General features: G+C 56.0%; 2 protein-coding genes across 2 annotated transcripts in view; one reads left to right on the top strand and one right to left on the bottom strand.

Annotated features, from left to right (window-relative positions):
* Positions 1-9,058, top strand: part of Sh3glb2 (SH3 domain containing GRB2 like, endophilin B2) — a 10,988-nt gene extending 1,930 nt beyond the window's left edge. The window contains exons 3-13 of the mRNA XM_010627446.2: positions 184-312; positions 3,650-3,783; positions 3,965-4,057; positions 5,108-5,119; positions 5,706-5,768; positions 7,050-7,073; positions 7,327-7,416; positions 7,520-7,620; positions 7,790-7,804; positions 7,898-8,138; positions 8,402-9,058. Of these exons, the coding sequence (XP_010625748.1) occupies positions 184-312; positions 3,650-3,783; positions 3,965-4,057; positions 5,108-5,119; positions 5,706-5,768; positions 7,050-7,073; positions 7,327-7,416; positions 7,520-7,620; positions 7,790-7,804; positions 7,898-8,138; positions 8,402-8,509 (1,010 nt within the window). The 3' untranslated portion in view covers positions 8,510-9,058. The remainder of the gene's footprint in view (positions 1-183; positions 313-3,649; positions 3,784-3,964; positions 4,058-5,107; positions 5,120-5,705; positions 5,769-7,049; positions 7,074-7,326; positions 7,417-7,519; positions 7,621-7,789; positions 7,805-7,897; positions 8,139-8,401) is intronic.
* Positions 9,059-9,611: 553 nt separating this feature from the next.
* Positions 9,612-23,820, bottom strand: part of Nup188 (nucleoporin 188) — a 46,809-nt gene continuing 32,600 nt past the window's right edge. Inside the window, exons 21-44 of the mRNA XM_010627338.3 lie at positions 23,264-23,384; positions 23,076-23,142; positions 22,257-22,385; positions 21,801-21,940; positions 20,125-20,231; positions 19,122-19,328; positions 18,859-19,028; positions 17,929-17,998; positions 17,487-17,554; positions 16,873-17,068; positions 15,261-15,338; positions 15,032-15,117; positions 14,740-14,885; positions 14,160-14,341; positions 13,321-13,521; positions 13,125-13,217; positions 12,228-12,386; positions 11,956-12,093; positions 11,362-11,436; positions 11,037-11,279; positions 10,786-10,917; positions 10,461-10,534; positions 10,213-10,342; positions 9,612-10,081 (exon numbers count right to left, since the gene is read on the bottom strand). Coding sequence (XP_010625640.1) covers positions 9,905-10,081; positions 10,213-10,342; positions 10,461-10,534; positions 10,786-10,917; positions 11,037-11,279; positions 11,362-11,436; positions 11,956-12,093; positions 12,228-12,386; positions 13,125-13,217; positions 13,321-13,521; positions 14,160-14,341; positions 14,740-14,885; positions 15,032-15,117; positions 15,261-15,338; positions 16,873-17,068; positions 17,487-17,554; positions 17,929-17,998; positions 18,859-19,028; positions 19,122-19,328; positions 20,125-20,231; positions 21,801-21,940; positions 22,257-22,385; positions 23,076-23,142; positions 23,264-23,384 — 3,189 coding nt within the window. The 3' untranslated portion in view covers positions 9,612-9,904. The remainder of the gene's footprint in view (positions 10,082-10,212; positions 10,343-10,460; positions 10,535-10,785; positions 10,918-11,036; positions 11,280-11,361; positions 11,437-11,955; positions 12,094-12,227; positions 12,387-13,124; positions 13,218-13,320; positions 13,522-14,159; positions 14,342-14,739; positions 14,886-15,031; positions 15,118-15,260; positions 15,339-16,872; positions 17,069-17,486; positions 17,555-17,928; positions 17,999-18,858; positions 19,029-19,121; positions 19,329-20,124; positions 20,232-21,800; positions 21,941-22,256; positions 22,386-23,075; positions 23,143-23,263; positions 23,385-23,820) is intronic.

Below are 23,820 nucleotides of genomic sequence, written 5' to 3'. Positions count from 1 at the left end.
CACACACACACACACACACACACACACACACACACACGCCCCCCCCCTCCCCCGGCTGCGTGGCCTCGGGCAGGCACTGTGTCTCTGGACCTTGGTTTCCTCCCTGTGGGCCAAGGGGATAACAGAACCAGCCTCACAGGGTGAGGGCCAGAGAGCCCTGGCTTTGGCTGCCTTGCCCCGCAGGTGCCCGAGTGGAGGAGTTCCTGTATGAGAAGCTGGACAGGAAAGTGCCCTCGCGGGTCACCAACGGGGAGCTGCTGGCCCAGTACATGGCCGAGGCGGCGAGCGAGCTGGGGCCCACCACGCCCTATGGTGAGCAGCAGCCGCGGGCCCCAGGGCTAGGTCTGGGGCTCGCCCTGAATTTCCCTGCTCCTCTTCCTCCTTCCGTCCCTCCCTCCCTCCCTTCCTTCTTCCATTTAGTTTTTTTTTTAATGATACAAATAATACCTGAATTCACTCTAACTGTGAAACTCTGCATCACTGTAGGAGAGAGGGGAAAAAAAAGCAAACTGCCCTTACTGTTTTGATTTGTTTACACATCTGTGGGGGTCGTGCTGCAGTACCTGCCTACCATAGCTTGTCCGGAGCACCCCAGGCTTGGCTCTGCCTTTCTGTTTGTTGGAGGTGTAACCTACGTGCTATAAAGTGTACCTGGTTTAAATGGGGGATTCAGTGGTTTTTAGTAAATCTGTGGAGTTGTACAGTCTCTGCAGTCCTATTTTTAAAACACTTCTCCGCCCAAGTCCTTCATTCCTGTTTATGGTCAGTCCCTGTTCTCACCTCCAGCAAGCCACTAGCGTGCTTTTTGTCTCCAGAAATTTGTCTTTCTTGAACATTTCCTATAAGTGGTGTCATTAAAGGCTGTTTTGCATCTGACTTCTTTCACCTAGTATAACATTTGAGGGAGGAGTTGGAGACACGGTCTCATATGTAGTTCTCCAGGCTGACTTCAAACTCATGATTATCCTCCTGCCTCAGCCTTCCAGTGCTGGAATTACAGGCACATGCCACACTTGTAAACAAAAACAAATCCATTCTGACAAGCACTACTTTTTTTTCTTTGTTTTTTTTGGTTTTCCTTGTTTTTGAGATAAGCCTTGCTGTATACTTCAGGCTGGGCTCACGGGATCCTCCTGCCTCAGCCTCCCTAGCACTGGGATTACAAACATGCACCACCACACCCAGCCACGGCACTTGTCTTTTGATTGGAATGCTAATCTATTTATATTTAATGCAACCCTTGATGTGCCTAGATTAACATGTATACTTTGCTATTGTTTTCTTTTTTTTTCTTTTTTGGTACCAGGGATGGAACATTACACTTACAAGGCAAACACTGGAACCGTTGAGCTAAATCCCTGGCCCTGCTGTTGTTTTCTTTAGCAATTAGAAGTCATTTTCTTTCTGGTTTCACCTTTACTGTTTTTTGTGCTATAGATATTTTCTAGTGTAACATTTAAATTTATTTGTTGCTTTAACTTTTTAGAAGTTTTCTAAGTGGTTGTTTAGGGATTCTAGTGTGGATCTTAATTTATCACAGTCCACTTCTGAGTCGTGCTGATTAACTTCTAGTAAAATATGGAAACTGCTTCAGCACAACTACATCGCCCCCTCTCTGTACTGCTTTTGTCATCTCTGTGTTATGAACCCGACAAGTTTTGTAACTCCTTTCATGCAGTTATCTTAGATCAGTTAAGAGAAAAATCTATCATGCATGTTTAACTATAATTAATTGCTTTTTAGGATTCAGATTATATCTGATGTCAGTGTCTTTGAACTTGAAGAATTTTTGTATGCCAAGTATGCTATCAAATTCTTCTAGTCTTTACCTAGGAACCACTTTATTCACTTCTGGAGGGTCACTTTTTCGTATATAGAAATATTGGGTGAGCTTGCTCTCTTCCCATGACTGTAGAGTCTCCCTGCTGTCTGGCCTCTGCCATTTCTGGTGAGAAATAAATTGCTAACCTTACTGTGCCTCTGCTGTGAATGAATTGTTTTACTTTTGCCAGGTTCCGGGCCTTTTGTCTTTATCTTGCAATAATTTGTGAGATCCCAACGATGGACCTCTTCGTGCCCCCCCATCCCCAGCTTAGAGTCCTGAATTTCTTGGATATGTAGATTCATGTTTTCCATCAAATTCAGAATGTTTAGGCCACTGTTCCTTCAGTATGTTTTCTTCCCCCTCCTGGGACTCCTGTTGTGTGCTGGTTCACTTGCTATAGGTTGCTGGTGAAAGGCTCTGTTCACTTTTCTCTTTTCTTTCTGTTCTTCAGTCTGTTTTTCTCCATTTTTCCCTTTGAGTAATCTCTATTGCTGTATCTTCAGAGTGGCTGATTTTTTCCCTTCTGCCAGTTTAGATATACTGTTGAGCCCTTCTAGTGAATGTTTCATTTCAGTTATTACACTTTTCAACTTGGGGATTTTCTTTAAGTTCCTTTCTCTTTACCGATGAACCATTGCCATCATACTTTCTTTTAATTCTTCCACTGTGGTGTCTGTTGATTCCCTTTTCCCCGTGTATGGACCACACTTTCTTGCATCTTTCTGTATCTCATCATTCCCTTTTTTATTTTTTCATTTCTAGAGATAGAATCCAGAGCATTGTGGGTGCTGGGCAAGTGCTCTACTACTGAGCTGCATGCCCAGCCCAGTGTTTATATTTTATTTTGAGACGAGGTCTTGCTAAGATGCCCATGCTGGGCTCAAACTTGCATTTCTTTTCCCTCAGCCTCCTGAACAGCTGGAATGACAGGTGTGGGCCACTGGCACTGGCTGAAATGTGGACATCTTAGATAATACAGCAGCTTTGCATTCTGATCCCCCTGCCTGGGGGCTGTTATTGCCCTGTGTTTGTTTAGAGACTTGTCTGAGCTAATTGTTTATACAATCTGCGTCTCCTGCCAGGTGCAGCTAAAGTTTTTGTCCCACCCTCGTAACAGTTACTCTCATTTTCACGCCAAGCTTCCAAGGGGCTCCTCCTGGTCTGCGTACATGAGTGGTCAGCCAGTCAGAGGTTGTGCTTAAGCATCTGTAGTGACCCGTCCATATTCAGGCAGCTTCCGTGTCTCCCCGGTGCTCACACCCACGCTGGCTCCTCCCTTCCCGGGGCCTGTTTTGTTTCTGGCAGGTACATGCCGACCTGTGTTCCAGCCCCAGGCTGGTTGCTGGGTTGCTTTTCCCAGCTCCGTGCCATCGAGGTTACTGCTGTTCTCAGCAGTGTCCCACCAGTTATTTTGTGTTTCCGCCACAAGTCAAGTCAGCCCCCTCTGGCAGCAGAGCTGGGCCTTGTCGCCTCCCCACCCTGGAGAGCCACCGAGCCACAGACCTTGAGCAATGGTGGCATCCCCAGGCCACAGTGTCACTCGTGGGGTCCGTGCCAAGGTCAGTATGTGTCCCTTGTGATGTTTCCTGCCTTTGGTCAATTTCCAGTGTGGAAGTGGATGGTTTTGGCAGTTGGGTGCAGTTAACGGTGCTTTCAGGAGAGAGGATTTGTCCAGCCCTTTCCTCTGTCACTCTGAGATAGAGCCCAGGGCCTCATGCACACCAGTGGCTACAGTGTTTCACCTTTGGGGGTTCCCCAGTTGCCCCGGTGGGCTTCTTCTGGACCTTGCCTGGGGCCCTTCTCCACCCTCTGCTCTGTTCCCAGGGAAGACGCTCCTCAAGGTGTCGGAAGCTGAGAAGCGTCTGGGAGCTGCCGAGAGGGACTTCATCCATGCGGCCTCCGTCAGCTTCCTCACGCCCTTGCGCAACTTCCTGGAAGGGGACTGGAAGACGATTTCGGTGAGGGGCCCTCAGCCTGCGCAGGGGACCTGACACTCCCAGGGCCTTCCACCCTAGAGTGGCTCCTGTGGACTGAGTGATCTGGAGGGACCTCCCACCTCCGGGGTTCAGTTTCCCTGTCTTGACCAGACAGCCCTTGGACCAGGCAGGGCCTCACTGTACCCCACTGCCTTCCCTGCAGAAGGAGAGGCGGCTGCTCCAGAACCGGCGCCTGGACCTGGATGCCTGTAAAGCGAGGCTGAAGAAGGCCAAGGCTGCAGAAGCCAAGGCCACGGTAGGTGTCCCCAGCAGCCTCCTGGCCCCAGGCTCTGGCTGTGTGGGACCCACACAGGGGCCTGGTATTCGGCATGACCTCTGTCCCCTCTCCCTGGCTGGGCGGCTTGGCTGGGGCTGGACTGAGCTGGCCGGTCACCTCTGAGTCCCCACCTCTGAGGGAGCCCTGGTGGCCCCAGGGCAGCCAGCCAGCTGGGGTTTCTCGCACGCCCTGCCCACCTACTCCCTGGATGCTCTGCCCGGGCATGGCTCCCCTACTAACCCTCCCGCCGTATGGGGCTGTCTGTGCTCAGGGCCTGAGCCCTTCTCCGCCAGGCCAGGGGCACACATGTGAGCTGCCTTGGCCAGGTTAGGCCAGGAGTGGGCAAGCTCGTCCCTGCATGCCAGTGCTCAGGGCACAGGGCCCACAAAGGGGACTCCCAGCCCCGGGCCTGCATGGTGACCTCCATCTACGTGGCCCAGGCTTGGCCAAGAAAGGCCGGCCCAGCCCTGTGAGCGCGAGTGGGCTCCCGGCTGCCATGACCTCGCCTTCCCCTCTTGCATGGAGCCCTGGTACCACAGCTGGGCCTGCACGGCCTCCGGCCAGAGCAGTGGTAGAGTCTCAGCTCCCTGGACCGGTGGCCAGGGGACCTGGGGCTATCAAGATGAGCTCTTCTGAGTCACCTGGGCGGGACAGTCGTTCCCTTCTCCATCAGCCAGGCCAGGCACCCTTTTTTTTTTGAGACAGGGTCTTGCTATGCAGTTCAGGAAGGCCTCGAATTTAACAGCGATCCTTGGATCACAGGCGTGAGCTACCACGCCCAGCAGGGGTGCCCTTTCTTAGTCACCGTGGGGACCCCACAGCCCCTCTCCCACCACAGTCCAGCTTAGGTCAGGCAGGAGCAGTGTCCCCAAGCTCAGGGACTCTGGGCCCCAGCCCCACCCTCTCCCCACACTGCTGGCTGCTGGCCGGGCCTCCTGTGCGTCCTAGCGTCCCTCCCGCCCTGCGCTCTGGACTCACTAACTCTCTGTTTCTGTTCCTTTCCGTCCTGCTTTGGGTAACTTGGCTCAGTGTGAGGGAGATGTGAGTATACCTGTCCCGCGTGCTGTGCTGCTTCTGTCCGGGCGGCCGGTCCCGGGCGTGTCCTTGGGCGGTTTGCAAGCCACTGCACTCTTCAGGGCTGAGTCCTGTGCTCCTGGCGCGGGGACACAGGTCTGGAGCCTGCAGCCAGCTTTTTGCAAACGTGGAACGCCTGTCACTCTGTCCATCCATGCATCCGTCACCGGGGGCGGGGGGGCTTTGACGCAGGAGCCACAGACATGGTGTGCAGAGGTTCAGGGTGGGGAGGAGCTATGGACGGCGGGTCATCCTGACTGGGGCCTTGGACTGTGCGGGGTCCAGGGTGGGGCCCGGCCCGGGCTGTGGCTCACCTGGAGGAAGGGCTGTGACAGCAGTCGCAGCCACCCTCTTGGGCTCCCCAGCACGTCCACCCCAGGTCACCGGACTCACCGACCCATCTCCCCTCCGGCTGCGGGCACAGCGGGTCTGTGGTGTCTCTGTGTGTGTCCTCTCCCTGGGGCAGGAGCTGCGGCACTGTAGGGCAGCCTCCTGGCCTCCATCCGGCCCTGGCCCAGGATGACCTCTTGCCCCATGAACTCTTCCCCACCAGGCGGTGCCTGACTTTCAGGAGACTAGACCGCGTAATTACATTCTGTCGGCCAGCGCCTCCGCGGTAAGCGCCCCGCCCCGCCCCGCCCAGCCCCAGCTCTCCCGCAGCCCTGCGGGACCTGACTGTACAGGGTGCAGGAGGCAGGGGCCAGACGCAGGGCGCTCCAGAGCGAGGCCTGGCCCTGAGCCCAGGGACCGAGCGCCAAAGCCGGACTTGCTTCTCCTGCAAAACGCTGACCATGGCGGCGTGGCCAGCTGCACTGAGCCACCCACAGAGGGAGCCGCAGACAGCCCAGTCCCAGCCCCTGGGACCTGGGGTTTGTCTGCCCTCCCACCTCTGCTCCACTGCCCTTGAGGGTGCGGCACGGGCCTGGGCCTGTTTTCCGAGCCAGACTCCCAGAGCCGAGGCCTGGGCGGCCACCGCTGTCACACACCTGCTCAGTGCCCGGGGAGGACGGGGAGGCCTGACCACCACAGAGCCCGGGCCCAGGGCCTGGTTCAGGTTAGGCCCGTCCCAAGGAGGACTCTGGCCACAGCCGCCGGGAGGCGGGCAGCCATGCCCGGCTGAGCTCTGTCCTGGTCTGTCGGCTCTGTGGAGCCAGTTTCTCTGTTGAGTGTGGGACCCGGGCCTGTCACGCCTGTCAGAGCCATGCTGCCGCCATTGCCCACCCTTGCTGTCCTTCCATGTCCCCATGGACAAGGCCTCTGTGCAGGCCTTGCGGCTCCTCACCGACATGAGTGTGCTGCTGCTGTGGGATCCGTGCCTCACCGCGGATGGTCACGGGCGCTTGCGGCCCCGTTGCTGGGCCTGAGTCTGCGCAGGGACACTGTCCTGGGTCAGGTCCCTGGAGCGGCCAGAGAGCCAGGTCTCCTAAGTCACGGCGGGGGGAGGGGGGTCTTTCTTCTCTAGACTCTGGATGCCACTTCCCGCCCCCCGCCCCGGGCCGAGTGGAAGGAGAAACATCCTGGAGGGTGGAGCCCGCCCTGTTTTTTTCTTTTGCCACTGACCCCCAGTGTGACTCAGGCCCGAGGCTGCCTTTCTCTGCCGGAGGACGGACAGGTTCAGTGACTGGCCCAGGGTCACACGTCCTGCCTCCCAGCCCTCCAGCCTTAGCCAGGAGTCCCGGGGTGGGCACACGGCTGGCGCTGTAGGCGAGCACGCAGGACTCCGGCTGTCCCCTCCCTGCATGTGGCATGTCGGACGGGCCGATCGTCACGCCGAACCCTCACACCAGACCTCACCCCAGCCTCAGCTCCCAGTCAGGCCGGGTGGGGGCAGAGGGGCCGGGGTGGGGTCCTGGAACTGTCGCCTCTCCCGCTGACTGGTGCTGTTGTGTCCCTGCAGCTTTGGAATGACGAGGTGGACAAGGTGAGCTGGGCTCCGGGGTCAGGGACTGGGAGGTAGAGGAGTGGATAAGGATGCGGCCGCGGGCGGTTCCATCTCCCCAGTGCCTGGGACACAGCTGGGTCCTGGGGGGGCCTCTGCCCGTGTCTGTCCGTTCCTGAGGGGTGCAGGGGTCTCCCACATGGGCTCCAGCTTCTCTGGGAATTGAGGCCCCAGGGGAGGCGACATCTGGGCACAGGCAGCCGCCCAGCTCTCATGCTCTGCCCACCCTGCCCAGGCCGAGCAGGAGCTGCGTGTGGCTCAGACTGAGTTTGACCGGCAGGCCGAAGTGACCCGTCTCCTGCTGGAGGGCATCAGCAGCACGCACGTGAGCCGGGCTGGGCTCCCTGAGGCACTGGGAAGGTCTGGAGGGGCACACGGCCCACCTGGGCTGGAGGCTGGGGGCAGCGCCAACCTCCCCACGCCCCCAGGTGAACCACCTTCGCTGCCTCCATGAGTTTGTCAAGTCACAGACAACCTACTATGCACAGTGCTACCACCACATGCTGGACCTGCAGAAGCAGCTGGGCAGGTGTGGCCCGGCCCCCCATTCCCCAGCCCCTCCCATGGGCCTAGAAACCCCTCTGGGCCAAGTGACAGGCCCTACCCTTGGGGACCTCCGAGCCCCTGGGATGCTTGGGGGAGGACCAGGGGGCAGGACCATCTCACCCCCGCTTGCTCTGCTTCCCTTGTGCTGCCAGCTCCCAGGGTGCCATGTAAGTAGTGGGCAGGGGACTCCTGGGCCGGGAAGGCCCTGCCCGGGGTTGTCTTTGGGGCACAGCTTGGGCTTAGAACCCCCCTGCCTCCAGATTCCCCGGCACGTTTGTGGGCACCACAGAGCCTGCCTCTCCACCCCTGAGCACCACCTCACCCACCACCGCTGTGGCCACCATGCCCGTGGTGCCAACAGTGGCCAGCCTGGCCACTCCGGGAGAGGCCGCGCTCTGCCTGGAGGAGGTCTCGCCCCCAGCCAGCGGGACCCGCAAGGCCCGGGTGCTCTACGACTATGAGGCAGCTGACAGCAGCGAGCTGGCCCTGCTGGCTGACGAGGTGGGCCGGGTACCGGCAGGGATGGGCCAGGGCTGGGGTAGACACCGCCAGATTCGAGACTGGGAGCCCTGGCGTGTCTGGCAGGCCAGGGGGCGGCTCCAAGGAAGCAGCCGACCTGCCTGCTCAGCAGGGCAAGGGGATGAACGCCTGCCCCTGGAGCGTGGGTGACTGGGCAGGAAGATGGCAGCTGCGTGCCCACCTAGTCCTGGGGCCAGTCCTGCCCGTAGCCGGAGCACGAGCTTCCCTCGCCACCCTCTCTGCAGCTCATCACCGTCTACAGCCTGCCCGGCATGGACCCTGACTGGCTCATCGGCGAGAGAGGCAACAAGAAAGGGAAGGTGCCTGTCACCTACTTGGAGCTGCTCAGCTAAGCAGGCGGGCCCTGGCACTCGTCTGTTGGTGACAGAGGCCCACAGTGGGGACACAAGCCCCATTCCACCCAAGCCCCCACCCTCCTGCGGTGAGGGAGCCCGAGAGGCCACAGGCCGCAGCCCCTCCGCCAGCCCTGCTTCTGACCTGTGGTGTGGAGCCTGGCCTCCTGCACCCCCGCACCCTAGCTCTCCTGGTCCCCTGGGAAGGGAGGGGTGCAGCCCAGGACCCACGGGGCACCCTTGGCGAGAAGAGCACACCTGTCTTAGCTGCCAAAGGCTGAGGACCAGTGGCAAAGCAGGCGGGCTCTGGCAGCTTGGGCCTGGTGCTGCCCTGGGAGGGGACAGCCCGGCCGGAGACAGGGTGGCCCGGAGCAGCGCCTGCCTGGTGCTACCCTTTCTCCTCCCGCTAGTGCACAGCTGAAGCCGCGCGTGGCTGCAGTCTTCACCTCACACTCACTTTTTAACTGGTCTTTTTACTTCTGCCTGTCTGCTTGCTCTGGCCAACAGTAAATAATAAACCCTCCTTTGTGTGTGTTGCCCGGGCTCCTGTCAGTCTCAACGTGGCGCAGGCAGCCCTGAAGGGACCGGTAGATACCAGGGACCCTGCTCCCTGGGTAGGGGTGGGTGGCATAGGCCTAGGGCGCCCTGCCAGCCAGCCAGCCTCCTGCTCCCCATGGGCAGCACGGTGCCCGGTGTGTTACGCACACAGTATATCCTGATAGTGACTTCCCCGCGTGGGGACTGGAGCCCAGCACACGCCAGAGCACCCACACCTCAGGAGGGAAGATGGGGGAGATGTTACCTTTTCGAAGTGCCACAGTTGGCAAGCGGCCTAGCTGAGCCTCAAGGTCAGGCCAGCCTGCCTCGGACTGGGGCTTCCGGAGGGGGTGGCCGACCCAGAAAGGCTTTGCCCAGTGCCAGGCACAGCCAACTGGACCAGTAAGACCCAGGCAGGCCAGGGAGGGTGCACCCAACAGTGTCTGCGGGCACTGCCTGCCCTGGAGCGCTGAGTGATGCTGGTGCATACCCTGCCCTCCCTTGGCTGCCACCTCCCCAGCCAGGCCTAGGCCAGAGTGGCCTGTGTCCGGCTGAGAGCTGCCGTGTATACCATTCGCTTGTGTATAAACAGTATTTTAATATTTGTATAAATAGACCACAGTATTACCAAAAAACTGCAAGGGATCCCAGAAACACTGAACCCGTGGCCTCCCTGGCTGGCCAGTGCCGTGGGCATGCTCAAGGAAAGGAACCGCCTTGGGGCCCCCGCTCCCTGCCTCTGCTGTAGACCTCTCGATCTAATACAAAAATAATGTCAGCAGCGGGTGGCTGGAGTGGTGGTGACCTGGGAGTGATGGCTGCTCGGAGCGCAGTGCACCCTGCCCGGGACAGGCACTCTTATCTCTGCACGTGGCGGACGAAGGCCTGTACCAGCTGGATCAGGGGCTCCTGGCTCTCGGGGCTGGCTTTGGGGAGAGCGGAGGCCTTGCTCTGGGACGAGGGCAGGACACCAGCAGCAGGGGAGCTGGGGGCTCCGCGGCGGAAGTAGCGCGACAGGCTGGACAGCAGTGTGCTCTACAAGAAGAGAGGCAGCTTACTAAAGCCCAGCACCCCTGGGTCACTGTCCCCAACCCCAGGGGCTGGCAGGTGGGACCCTGCGGGGCTCTTTCCTTGCCCCCCTAGCCGTCCTCTCTGTCCATCCATACCAGCTCAGAGCTGAGCTCCTGCTTCATCCGCTGTTTGTCCCGGGGGTGCACAGCCGGGTCCCTGAGGTACCGCATAGCCTGGGAGATGAGCAGGTAGAAGCAGTTTTCCATGGTGAACATCAGCAGGGACCTGGAGGAAGGGCAGGTTGGGCACCGCTCAGGGCAGAGCTGGCAGATGCAGGTGAGCAGCCCTGCCAGAAAAAGAGGACCACCATGGCCTGGGCTCATCCAGTCCCACACGATCTTACTTCAGCGTTCTGGTTCCTTCTGCCTGGGTGCTGAGCCCCACAGCCTGCGTGAGTGGCTCCTTTTTCTTGTCCAGCTGGAAAGAGAGAAGCAGGTGGTGAAAACCAGACAAGAACAATGGCTCTCAGCTACTAAGCTCCTCCCACCGAGCAGGCCTGCGCCAGGCAGTTCTCAACAGCTGCCTCTCCGACTGCACGAGCAGGTAGTCACATTCACCGGAAGGACAGGAACTGGACTGGGAGGCTGGGAAGTGAGCTGGGGTCATGGAAGTGGCAGGCCGAGGGGAGAGCAGAGCGAACAGAGGGCCTCTGCTAGCACCTGACTCACCTCTCCAAGCATGTTGAGGGTCACATTCACAGTAGCCAGGAGGGTCCCGAAGGAGGGGGCCACTTCGGAGTCAAAGGTGGGAGTAGTAAAGCTCAGGGCAAACAGGAAGTTGTATTCAGCAAGATCCAGGGACTGCAAGGTAAGGAAAAAGCACTCTGGAACACTGCTATGACCCCAGGAGCTCCCTAGAGCCACGTAGTACAACAGACAAAGCCAGCTACAGGGACCCTGGCAGTGCACGTGGCTGGCACCTGGTCCAGGAGGATCTGACAGACATCTGGGGTGAAGTGACGCAGGGCCGCCAGCGTCCTGCTGAGGATCTTGAGGAGGCCACACTGGACCGTGTGCAAGGCGCGCTGCTCAGCAGACACTGTGTCAGCAGTGGGCTGCTTGGAGGAGGAGGAGGAGGAGACCGCAGAAGCTGCAGTGCTGGCGGTGGGTGGCCGCTGAACTCGAGGGGTGACGGCTGAGAGAAGTCCATCCCCGTTCTTGTTCTGGGGAGAGCCAAGAAATGAAGCGGGAGCCTAAGAAGGCCCCGTGAGCCATTCCAGGCAGTACCCAGGGCGGGGCTAGTACCTGCAGATAGTGCTGGAGCATCTTTCGGCTGTGCAGGAGGGAGGTGCAGGCCTGGCACAGGTAGCCCAGGTTCACCTGGGACACACAGGGCAGGGATGGGGGATGTTCCCGGGAGACCAAACAGGTCTCACCAGGATCCCTGTGTTCCTACCCAACCCACGGATGCTAGAGCTTAACATCCTCAGAGCCACTGCACAGGTCAGCTGGGCCCTGGGTCATTACCCCAGGACCTGGCGACAGAGCCAGCCTGATACAAAGCCTGAGGTAAGGAAGAAGGGGATGGCCGGCCCCTATTACAGGTCAATAAAGGCTGAAGGACGGGTCGCTCGGCAGCACCTGGCAGCAGCCTGCCTGTCCCCAGAAGATATGCCCTTCCCACCCGGGGCGCCCCTCTGGCTGGCTCCCAGTTCAGGCCTGTTTCTGACGGCTCTGAACCCACCAGGCCGCCCTCACCATGGGGTAAAGCTGCACACGGAGTGGAGCAACCTGAGCCACAGGCTCATGTTCGGGAACAGCTCACGGGGTGCCCAGAGTCCCTGAAGTCACTCTGGCCACCGGCTTCCATCTCCTCCGAGGCACTGCCGGAAGCCTCACCTGGATGTCGCACATGAGCTGAGGCAGGTGGAAGTGCCACTCCTTCCGGAACTGGGACAGTTGCAGGATGAAGCCCACGGTGTGATCGGCCTCCTCCAGGCAAGCCAGGCTCTGTACTGTCCTCACCGCACTGAGACACTAGGAGGACGGGACGGCTTAGGGACATGGCAGACCACAGGTACCCACCTGTGGGAGGTGACAGGACAGCAGTGGCCCGGGGGGGCCAGCCAGTGTTCTCGGAGGACCTCAGAGAAGGGCCTCGGCACCCTCACCTGCAAGGTCCGCTCCTGGTGGACACCGACAAAGTCCAGAGCCTCCGTCAGGAAGTTGTAGCGCAGCGTCTTCAGCAGCCGCTCCATCAAGGACATGGACAGGCGGTACACCCCGGGCCAGGAGGGGGCATCCAAGGCCTTCCGAGAGGAGCTGGGCATCTATGACAAACAGCAGATGAGCTCCGCTCCTGGTGCCATCGGCAGCCGGCTGATGGGACGGTAGGGCTTCTGGGCAGCGGAGCTGCTGGGGGACGCAAAGGCCTAGAGGGGCGTGGCCAGCAAGTGTGGAAGGGGCCAGGCGGGGGGACAAGACCCTGGGTCCTGGATTCTGGGCAGCCACTAACTCATCTTGGACCCGCTCTGCTCGGGCCCTTGGGTCCCCCACCTACCGAGCGTGCCAGGCTCTCTGGCAAATCTGACACAGTCCTGAGGGAGAGGTTCTGGGGACGGCTACTCTTTGGAAGCGAGAAGACAACGGTAAAGCTAGAGGTAACCAGAGTATCTGGAGCCCCACCAAACACTCACACCACCCACTTCCCTCCTGTGGACTCAGGCTGGGAGGACAGGGATGGAGAAGTCACACACGCACAATGCCTTAGGGCAGAAGCAAGCCCACCTGCCCTGGCCCTGAAGGACCCATAACCTCCTGGCTTGTTCCCTCTAACGCCTGTAATAGGAAAAGTCCATCCCACCTCCAACGCTGGCATATGAGAACCAGGTAGTGCTTTACTGAGGGGAGCAGGGGGGCTCGGGATGGATGCCGGGGCCTTATGCACACTAGGCATGAACTCAGGAGCCCTGCAGTACAGAGCCCTGGAGGACAGCAACCTCGAGCACAATGCAGTGAGGTGAGGCAGGCGTCCCCCAGGCCGGCAGCTGGTGAGCACTGGCACTCACCTGCCCTGTGCCATTGGGGCTGAGCTGGTACACACTCAGGAGGGGCAGACAGATGCTCTGGGTGATGCCAGCGCCGGCTACTGCTGTGGCTCCCTAGGGCGGGACACAGGAGGAAATGGAGCCTGTCCCCGTGGCCGGCACCCCTGCTTCTGAGCACCAGAGCCCACCAGCTCAAGCTGAGGCCCCCCTGGTCTACCTGCTGGGTGCGAGCCAGGGTGAGGAGCAGGTGCAGCGCAGCTTCGGTGAAGTGCAGGTTCTGCTTCATGCGCAGGCTCACCTCCAGGGTGGTGAGCAAGGTGGGCAGGATGGGGAGCCTGCGGGTCACCTGCAGCCATGAGTCCCCGTCCTCATCCACCTCACACAGCTCCTTGGCCAGGTGCAGGCCCAGGACACACACCTGCTGGGGCCCAAGGGCAGACGTGGGTTAAAAGGAAGGGTGCAGCCTGGGGAAGAGGAGCAGCAGGGGAACGGCCCCCAGGCCAAGCCACCAGAGACCTCTGAGCGAGGTGACTGCCACAGCTGTCCCATGCCTGCCCCTGGGAACAGCAAGTCCACCTGCTCACACGAGCATCCCCAAAACTGGCACAGCTGCCCCACTTCTTCCCTGGCCTAAACAGTGCCACTGAGCCTTGCTAGTGCCACCCACCACCCACGTCTGCCATGCTGTCCGTACCCCTCACCGTGCCACTGCACCCATGGCCTCCCACACCGCTCTCCACCCTCAGCTCCGCCCAGAGCCAGGAGTCACCATAGTGCACGGTAAGAGGAGACTGGATCACACCCTGCACTAACGGTCTCCACCCGCTCACGCAGAGCAGGCTGATGCTGCCCATACGTCAGCTGCCACTCCAAGCTGTGAGGTGCCAGTCGTTAACCGCGTCTCATGTCAAGGTGCACTGCAAACACTGTTCTATGTGGCACCCAGGGACCCTTGCAGAGCACAAGTGGGTCCTTTCTATCCTTGGCGTAACACTTCCGCTATCTTGCGCGTCTGTCCCAGACCCTGACGAGCGGCCTGCCTAGGGGGCCCCTCACCCCGTCACGCTGGTCCTTGTGCCGGAGCCGAGAGCAGTCGTCAGTCTCCATGCTGTCCTTGTCCTCTGTGGCACTGCCTAATGCCAGACTGTGGCGGGTCTGGTCACAGAGTGCAATCACCACTTCTTGGAGGGTCTCGCAGACGTTCAGCACCAGCTGGGAGTACTGGGGGATGTCACTTACTGCAGAGAGATGAGGAAGGGACATTGTCACACTCAGTACGCAACTCTCACTGCACACCAAGGTTTCTCCTAGACGGGCTGGGAATGTAATAGGTGCTAAGAGGGACAGTGTCGTCCTGGGGTGGGGGCGGGAAAGGGGGTTTCTTGAGCCAAGATTCCAAGACTGATGCTGGGCGTGGAGGCGCACGCCTGTAATGCCAACACTCAGGAGGCTGAGGCAAGAGGATCACTGTGAGTTCTAGGCCAGCTTGGGCAACACAGTGTCCGGCCTGAATTATACAGCGAGACTCTGTCTCAAAAAAACAAATTAAAAAATCCAAGACTGAAAATTCAAGCAAGTCACAGGAAAAACACACGGCCCTGTGATGGGGGAAGGCCCGCCTAGGCTGGCCCCTCACCTCGCATTTCCTTCATCTGCAGCACCATGATGAATGCAGAGAACACCTTGGCCTTGGTCTTCTCCATGAGCTGCTGGTCTGCCTGCAGTACCCCCTCCAGGACCTCCGTCAGGGGCCCGAGGATCTCATCCACTGCTCCTAACTCACTGGAGGAGGGCACAGATCGCCTCATTGGGGGCCACACACTGCCCCGCCCCATCCAGGGTGCTGCAGGCACTTTCCTACTGACCCCTCCCACTCCCACCGACTTTCCCTGCAGGAGGAGCAGAGGCAGGGCCTGGGCAGCACTCACCCCTTCCACTGGCGGAGGAGGATGAGCAGCAGAGTGCACATCATGGAGCCCAGGCGGAGGCAGTTCACCGAGGCTGGAACGAGGAGCTGCAGGAGACAGCAGAGGAGTGAGGAGGCCACTTCCGGCGAATGCGCGAGGGCTAAGGAGGCAGCAGGCCTCGGCCCCGCCAAGCCAACCCAAGCCCTTCGATGTGACCTGGGGAGGAAAGGACTCTCCCAGACACACTTACTAATGCTTTGGTGCTGTCCAGCACATCCAGGAAGAGCTGGCGCCGCACCAGAGAATCACTTAAGTGCAAGATGTCTGCCTGTGTAGGAACAGGAAGGCTTCAGCGGGGAGATCTCCAGGCTGACAAAGCCAAGCAACGGTCCTCGGCCAGTCAGTTGCTGACAAGCCACTGACCTCCTGATTAGAACAGCCTTGGGAGTCCTACTGTTTGCGGTCAGAATCAAGCCCAGGTTTGCCTGCTCCTGGGACACACCAATCGCCCTCTCCCACACGGCCTGCAGGCCCAGGGATCTGGCCTCACCACTGCCAGGCTCACTGGGGTCCAGACCCCTTCTCCTCCCTCCCCTGAAGATGCTCCTTTCCATTCTGGGCTCAGCTCCCGAAAGCCTTCGCCTGCACACCCCGCACACGCGGTCTCCGCTGGGGCATAGCCTCCTCAGGGGCCGACCACTTCTGCCTTAGGAGTTCACCCCCACAGGAGCGCAATCGTTTCCTGCACAGCAAAGGACCACAATCTGAAGCTCTGCCTTTCACGTGTGAACTTGTTTTGATTTTACCTCTCTGTGGTCTACTCTCATTGGGATCGAAGAGCTTATGTGCCTTACAGCTCTACGCACGATGCTGGGCACACAGCAAGCATCCCACCCAGCCACTGAATGAACGGACGAACGAGTGGCATCCTAGAGGGACAGACAATGGCAGGATTTTCAGAGCTACCACTCGGAACTGCTGCTGGATGAGGCCCTCAGGGGCAGGTGGCACAGACATCAGACACGGCACCATCACTCCCAGAAGTAGCTGAACCTTTCCAGGGCTCCTAGAACAAGGAGTGGCTTGGCTGGGGAACAGAGATCAAGATGCTTGGACAAGGAGGCACCAACCAAGCTCATGTTGCTAACGAAGTCAGGCTATCAACCTGGACTCCTCAGGGAAACAGCCCAATACCGGATGCTGGCGGCACAGAGCAGGCCAAGCTCGCTGCAGACTTCCCAGATGTCAGCCCTCACTAGCCGCAAGGGTAGACACTGGCTGGAGCTCTTACTTGCAATGGGTAGATGCAGTTATGGCTCTGACCAAGGGGCCCCCGCTGTTGTCAATGGTCACTCACACCGCTCGCCAGGCGCATGGCACCCGTGTGGTGACACAACCGCAGACCAGGTACACGAGGAGGGGGCAGCACAGACCAGGCCAGCCCCAAAGGAACCACGAGAGGCCTTCAGAGACATCTGAAGGGATTTTTTTCTTCAGTACTGGGGACTAACCCAGGGCCAGGCACAGGCTATGTAAGTACTCCACCACAGAGCTATATTCCCAGCCCTTTTTTTGTTTTGAGACGATCTCACCAAGTGGCCCAGGCTGGCTTCAAACTTACAGTCCTCCTACCTTAGCCCTCTGAGGAGCAGGGATCGCAGGCATGTCCCACAGGGCCCGGCTAACGATTTTGAACTACTTCTCTCCAGCACCCTCCACCACGCTCTGTAAACCCCAATCTCTTGGCCTGGACTGGCTACACACTGGCTCTCGGGAACAAATCCCCAAGGGGTGACATCTGCTAGTGCCTCGACTCAGCACTGCTAAGTACCCAAGTGAAAATTCACCGAGGCAGCCCTTACGTGGTTGGTGGCAATGATGAGAAGCATCCTCCAGGCGGACACCAGCATCTGGTACTCTGCCAGGGATGTGCAGCTGCTGCCCTCTGTCTCTGCCATGTGCAAGGCCAGGGACTTGACATAGCCTGACCAATAGGCAAAGCGCTTCTCGCTGGAAAATTTCTTGAGTGTGTCTTTTAACGACTGGTCTAATGAACCCCTACGGCGTCAAGAAAACATAATCCCACCATTAGATTCTTTGAGCCGAGGGGAAGTGATGGGCACAGACTCCTTGCTGAGGCAGAGAAACCACCTCACACCGGCTTAGGGCAGGTGGCTCCAGGTCCCCTCCGAGGTATGGCTCAGAATTCTCGCTCAACATATTGAATTAGGCTGAGGCCCTTCCAGGATTCCTTGTCCATAAAACCCCAGTCACAGGGAGTTAGCTTCCCAGCAACTTTTTCTGACGATCATAAACGCCATCGACGGTCTGGCCAGGGACACAGCAACCTGGCCTCCATGATGATTCCACACCAGCTCTCTCCTCTGCCTTGGGGCTCATAAGTCAGCATCCCACAGTGGGCTGCACCTCCCTCCCCTGAATGTTGGTTTAAATCTCCTCAGGGGCAAGGACTCACTTAACTACATAGTGTATCTCCAGGCAAATGATCTTCATGATGAGGGCACAGGTCTCCAGGATGCTGGGCTGCAGAGGGGAGAGCAGAGACCAGTCACTCCAAGTAACCTCTTCCCTGATGTCCCCCTTCACGGAGACAGCAGCAGCCAACACTCAGAGAACGAGCCAGAGGTTCCCCACAGAAAGTGAATGGGCTCGGGCACGCAGGAGCGGGAGCATGAGGTCCACGACGCCTGCAAGCCTGTGGAGACCACACAGCCATCCTCCCAGAGCAGGACAAGTCCCTTCCCTCCCAAACCGATATACCAGAGTAGGAGATGTCTGGCGAACAGACCATTCTGTGGCCTAATTGGGCGAGGTGTCATTTTCTCCACTTCCACCTCACAGCCCCAGCCTTCCTCCTATGGCCTTGCACCCACAGTCCTACCCTCTGTGCAGCTCACCTCAGACGTCTCTGAGGGAGGAGAAAGGGCTCCAAACAGCGGACTGGTTAAATTCTCCCAAAACTTGGGTCTAGAATGAGAACACAGAGGAAATCTTATTTTTCCTCTCCCGTAATCCTTTTTTCCTCACTCTAGAACCTCTTTGTGGTTACTTTTTTTCCCCTTCTGGGGTGGGACTCACACCTGCGGGCACTCTAACACTGAGCTACATCCCAAGTCTCTTTTATTTTTAGTTTTTTGGTACCAGAGATCAAACTCAGGACCTTGCACTTCCGAGGTAGGTGTCACAACACTGAGCTAAATCCCAGGCCCTCTTTTATTATTTTTTTTTTACCTGAGACAGGATCTCACTAAATTGTCCAGGCAGGACTCGAACTTGCAAACTTCCCGCCTCAGCCCAGCATGCACTATTGTGCCCAGGTAATAAAAAACTCTTCATGACTCATCCACTATATACTTCCCAGAGAGTGCAGATGGAAGAAGACAGCAGGCTCCCACACTGAGCCTTTTAAATTCTCCGTCCCTTTGTGCCATAGGGTCTGAGAGAACAGGATGTTTCACTCTGTCCCACGGCTTGAGCAAAGCCACCCTCACCTGACTTTACTTCTAAGGGACAATGGATTTCGAGGGGTTAACAAGGGAGAAACCCGACAGACGACACCTGCCTGTGGCAGTAGAGTATAAACAGTGCAAGACCCCTGCACAGGAGTCATGTGTGGAGCACTTTTTATGCACGTTCTCAGTAAACAAGTCACAGCCTCTGGGACAGGAACTCTTGGTACTTCTGCCTTGTTTTTTCCCCCAGTACCAGGAATTGAACTTAGGACCTTGTGTTTGCCAGGCAGGTGTGGCACCACTGAGCTAAATCCCCAGCTTGGTAAATCCTCCATGTTAGGACAAAGACGATGAGACTCCTGGGGGCAGGCTTACTTGGTCCTGAGGACCAGCATGGCGCTGTCTCGTCGGTCTTGCCACAGAGCATGCAGAAAACCGATGGCTGCACGATGCAGCAGGGGCGGGCACCAGTACTGATCCGGCTCCTGGGATTCGATCAGCTCTAGCACGGCGTGGAGACAGCTCCACTCCCCAAGGCTGAACTCCTGCAAGAAAGGCCAGTTGGAGTGGAGTCCACAGCCACACGGGAGCCCCACCGTCCAGGCAGTCGGGCTCAGCCCCTCCGAGGGCAGGCTCACCTTGGTGCCGCCGCCACCATCCTTCACCAGCAGGTTCAGAAAGAGCTCAATGAGACCTGGCTGGGTCTCCACCGCGACGGTGAGGAACTCCAGAATCATGACTTTGATGCGCATGTCCTCGATCTTGCTCTGCAGGCGGGTCAGGAAGGCATCACGGATGGCAGCCGCATCGTTGCCCAGGCACGCATACACCGACATGGGGGCCACCTGCGTGAGACCAAGACAGACTCAGAGCTCTGTGTGCTGGAAACTCCACCAGCTTCCAACAAAGGGCACTTGGGATCTCCAGAAGACGACAGAAAGAGAAGTACTGGACATAAGAGTCTGAGGTGAGGCCCAAAGCTCACAGGAGACGGAGTAAACAGAAAAAGCTGCTCAATCCTTTTCTTGGTTAAACATATATAAAGTGAAAAAAATTTTTACCTATTAGATTGGCAAAGGTTAAAAAACAAAGTCATTGTGCAAGGCCATAAAATGTGGTGTTAGGAGTATAAACTGTTGTGCGCTGGTCACTCCTGAGCACAGACAGTGGAATTCTAGTTTTGGCAAAGAACGAACACAAATACCTTTATTTAATAAAGGAAAAAAAGCTCAAATAGTGGAGCCGACCCACCTGCCCACAGCGGTTTTTGTAATAAACTTTTTAACTCCCTCCCTTCCTTTTCTTTTGTATTTTGAGACCAGGTCTCACGAAGGGGCCTGGCTGTCCTTTGAATTTGTGATGCTCCCTCCTCAGCTTCCGCAGTAGCTGGGATTACAGGGAGGCACCACCACAACTGGCTGGCACCTTCCTTTTCTGTGCTGCTGTCTGTAACATTAAATACTTTACGATGAGCATGGGTGTCTCTTGAAAGCCTATGAACACATTTGTGAGGGGGGGTATGTCTATGGCTATGTTCCTTCAATTCCAAGTTAACCATCTGCTTCTCTTGGGAAAGAGCAAGACAGGTCTGAAGCAAGACAATTCCTTGTTCTGGGGCCCAGTTGGATAAGCAGATCCTACCGTGGCCAGGCGTTTCAGCAGCTGAATGGCAAGACGTGGCAGAGCAGGGTCGTGCTTATGGTAGATGTACTTCGCTAGAACAGCAATGAGGTTGTTTCCGTGGGCACCTGAAGAAGCACAGAAAACAGTCAGACACCAGAGTGCCTTATTCAAGCCCTGGAACAAGCTGATGGATGTCCCAAAAGACTCATAACTGGGGAGCTCTGGACTCAAGTTTCTGTTGTCTTTTTCAGGAGCAAAGACACAGGTACACAGTTCAATCCAATCCAGTAATGGCAAAGATAATACTTTGAAGAAAATTGTTTTAGCCAGGCGTGGTGGTGCACACCTGTTATCCCAGCACTGGGGAGGCTGAGGCAGGAGGATCACCATGAGTTCAAGGACAGCCTTGGCTACATAGTGAGTTGAAGGGCAGCCTGAACTACACAATAAGACCCTGTCTCAAAAAAAAAAATGGGCAGGGGATTTAGCTCAGTGGTGCCGCTGCCTGCCTCACAAGAGCAAGGTCTCAAGTTTGATCCCCAGTACCAAATAAATAAATAAATAAAAATTTGAGATAGGGTCTCACTAAATTGCCTTGTACTCTTGCTCTTCCTGCCTCAGTCTCTCATGTAGTTGGGATTACAGGATTATGTCACCAAGACTAGCTACAAACAGGTAGTTTTAACAAACAGGTCAGAAAAAAGGTATTGCACTGCAATGTAAGATAACTGCAAAGCCCCCAAATAATAATAATGATTATTGTTATAATCATTATTATTATTATTATTATTTTATTTTTCTGATACTGGGGATCAAACTCAGGACCTGGCACTTATGAGGCAGGCACGGTACCACTGAGCCAAGCCCCCAGCCCTAAAGCCTCCAAATTATATGGCTACCAAAACTTTTAAACATGATTGGAATACATATTGAAAATGAGGAGACTAGGTCACACAAAAATTAAATAACCAGTCACAGAATAAAAAGAGCCAGAATTTAAAAGATATCAGGGGGCTGGGGATTTAGCTCAGAGGTTCCACCGCCTGCTTTGCAAACATAAGTTCCCGAGTTCGATCTTTGGTACCAAAAATGAAGTATCATGGACCTTTTCTGTTTTACATGTAGCTATTTATCTACTCTTCATTGTACTCTTACAAAGTAGATACTATTAATATCCCTATTTTAGAAAGAAATATGAGACAATTACATACATATGCACAGATGCATGCGGCACTGGGGATTGAACCCACGTTCCGAAATATAACCTCAGCCTCCCCACAACCACCTCTGTTTGAGACAAGGTCTTGTTACATTGCTCAGGATAGGCCTAAACTTTTCAGTTCTCCTGCCTCAGCTTCCCAGAGTTCTTAGATTACAGGTGTGCACCATTATCCCCAGCTGAGATTTTAATAATACACCCAAGGTCACATAGCTGGCTGGAGCCTAAGTTTGAATCACACAACTTTGCCTTGGAGCCTGCACCCTTAACTGTTATTCTGCCATCAACAGGAAGCACAAAGAAGTATGATCTGAACCCCTTGTTTCCAAGTCCAGGAAAGGAGCTAATATTCCCAAATTTCCTTTAGTTCATCCAAGAAAAGAGAAAAAAAAAAAAAAAAGGTTGATACTGAAAATCACAGCTTAAAATATGGGTTCATGGGCAAAAATGCTGCTGCTTGGAGAGAAATACGTACCATGTTGGGTGAGGGCCTGTTCCAGGGGTGACACCACATTAGAAAGTGGTTTCAGCCGGATGACATTGTTTGTGACGGAGAATGCCAGTTTCACAGTCTTGATCAGTAGCTGGCCCTGGCCCTGGCTCTCAAGGCCATCACTAGGGTGCCAAATGGAAACCAAAGTTGATTCAGACATGACTTCTCCTATCACATATGTGCTCTCCTCAACTAGGTTCCAACAATAATCCCGGAGTTCAGCAGCTTCTGTGAGAGGCCCCAGCCCAACTAAGAGAGAGGAAGAGGAGTCAAGTCCCCATACTATGGGCCCGTCTACACAGCAGCTACTCATTATACACAGGCTACGTACTAGGAAGGATAAGGCTGTCTTTAAAAAGCTATTGTACATTAATATAAACTGGGTCCCACAGAAGCAGGCACAAAAGACAGCAGGGGAAGGTGGAGAGGGAGTCCTACCTTCGAGGCTGAGCGGCCATCACCATGTCGATGTTGTCCACACCAATGCCCATGATGTTGGTAACTGTCTGTCCCGCTTCCGTGTATGCCAGACTGCAGACGCAGAGAGACTGCAGGCTCGGGGTGTGACTGGAAGACAGGAGAGCTCTGAGTTACGAGGTGCTGCCAAGTTTACCACTGGAAGGGAAAGGTGTTGTGCAGCTGGGCCAGGAGAACCAAACCAAACCAACACCGGTGATACACAACAGTATTCTGCAAAATGAAAGCACTCTGCTCACTTTTCTAAAACAGAAATGCTCCTAAGGGTTGCCCTGGGAAGCGGTCTATAAGCCCATTCATTAACGGATATTTTTAGTGAAATGAATCCTGGTTAACCCATACATGGAATGCATGGAACCATTAAAACAAGACAGATCTGTATGTAGTGGCATGGAAAGAAAGCTACAGAGCAGGCCGTACAAGCAGTGAAAGGAATCCTAGAAGACACAACTTGTTAACGAGCCACATCTAGGAAGCAGATTTATGAAGGTCATTTTTCACTGAATGAGCACTTCTAATGATTTTTATAAAGATCATAAAAATGACTAAGTTTACATATTTGCATGTACCAAAAAAACACAGCATCTCACTGGCATGTCATCTGCTCTTCTCTCCCCACAGGGAGAAATGATAATCAGGCCAGCAGAAACGAAATCACAACCCAACATTAAGGAATTCTGGGTTCGACCAAGGCGAGCTCTCTGGAAGGAATGAAATGGCTGCATAGCCAATGCCGGCTCCCCCAGTGAGGTCTGAGCTCCGGCAACGACCCCTCATTACCTGCCGTGCGGGTCTGTCTCCTGGCACAGGTTCAGTATCGCATGAATCAGCTCCAGGATCAGGCAACCTGAACTCCAGAAGACAGCAATGACTCGGCCTCGTGTGATGGCCTCGTCCCACAACAGGAAGAGAAAGCAACGTGTGTGGGGCCAGTAATCCCCACGCCTCCCTGCCCACGCTGTCCTTACCTATCTGCTCCCGCACACCGTGGAAGTTGTAGCGCCACCTGTGGTAGCCGGGCAGCATCTCCTTCAGCACGAACATCACACAGGGCACCAGGCCTTGGCTCTGGGTACTACCTAGCTGCCCCTACAGGAGACCATGCTATGAGGCCTGCGCCACATATAAAAGGGCATTAGGTTCCCCAAGATTTAACTCCAGAAGCACTGATAGGTTCAAAGGGAACCTAGGCGAAGCTTGGACATCAGTACAAAACAGACACATTAGAACTCCCAACTTCAAGGGCTGGGGATGTAGCTTAGTGGCACAGCACCTGCCTGGCAAGCGTGAGGTCCCGAGTTCCATCCCTCATACTAAAAAAATAAATAAAATTCCCAACTTCAACATACACACACACACACACACAAACTCCTGACTTCAACTGAGCCCATGTGAATTTCTTTAGAAAACAAAAAGCAACCAAGGCTGGGGATTTAGCGCAGTGGTTCTACTGCCTGCTTTGCAAGTGCAAGGTCCCAAGTTTGATCCCCAGTACTTAAAAAAAAAAAAAAAAAAAAAAAAAAAA

Source organism: Fukomys damarensis, unplaced genomic scaffold, assembly GCF_012274545.1.
Source record: "Fukomys damarensis isolate Sample0158 unplaced genomic scaffold, DMR_v1.0_HiC HiC_scaffold_36, whole genome shotgun sequence".
NCBI classification, from domain to species: domain Eukaryota; kingdom Metazoa; phylum Chordata; class Mammalia; order Rodentia; family Bathyergidae; genus Fukomys; species Fukomys damarensis.
Note: the sequence above shows the minus strand (reverse complement) of the source record. Positions and strands in the feature narration are given on the sequence as shown.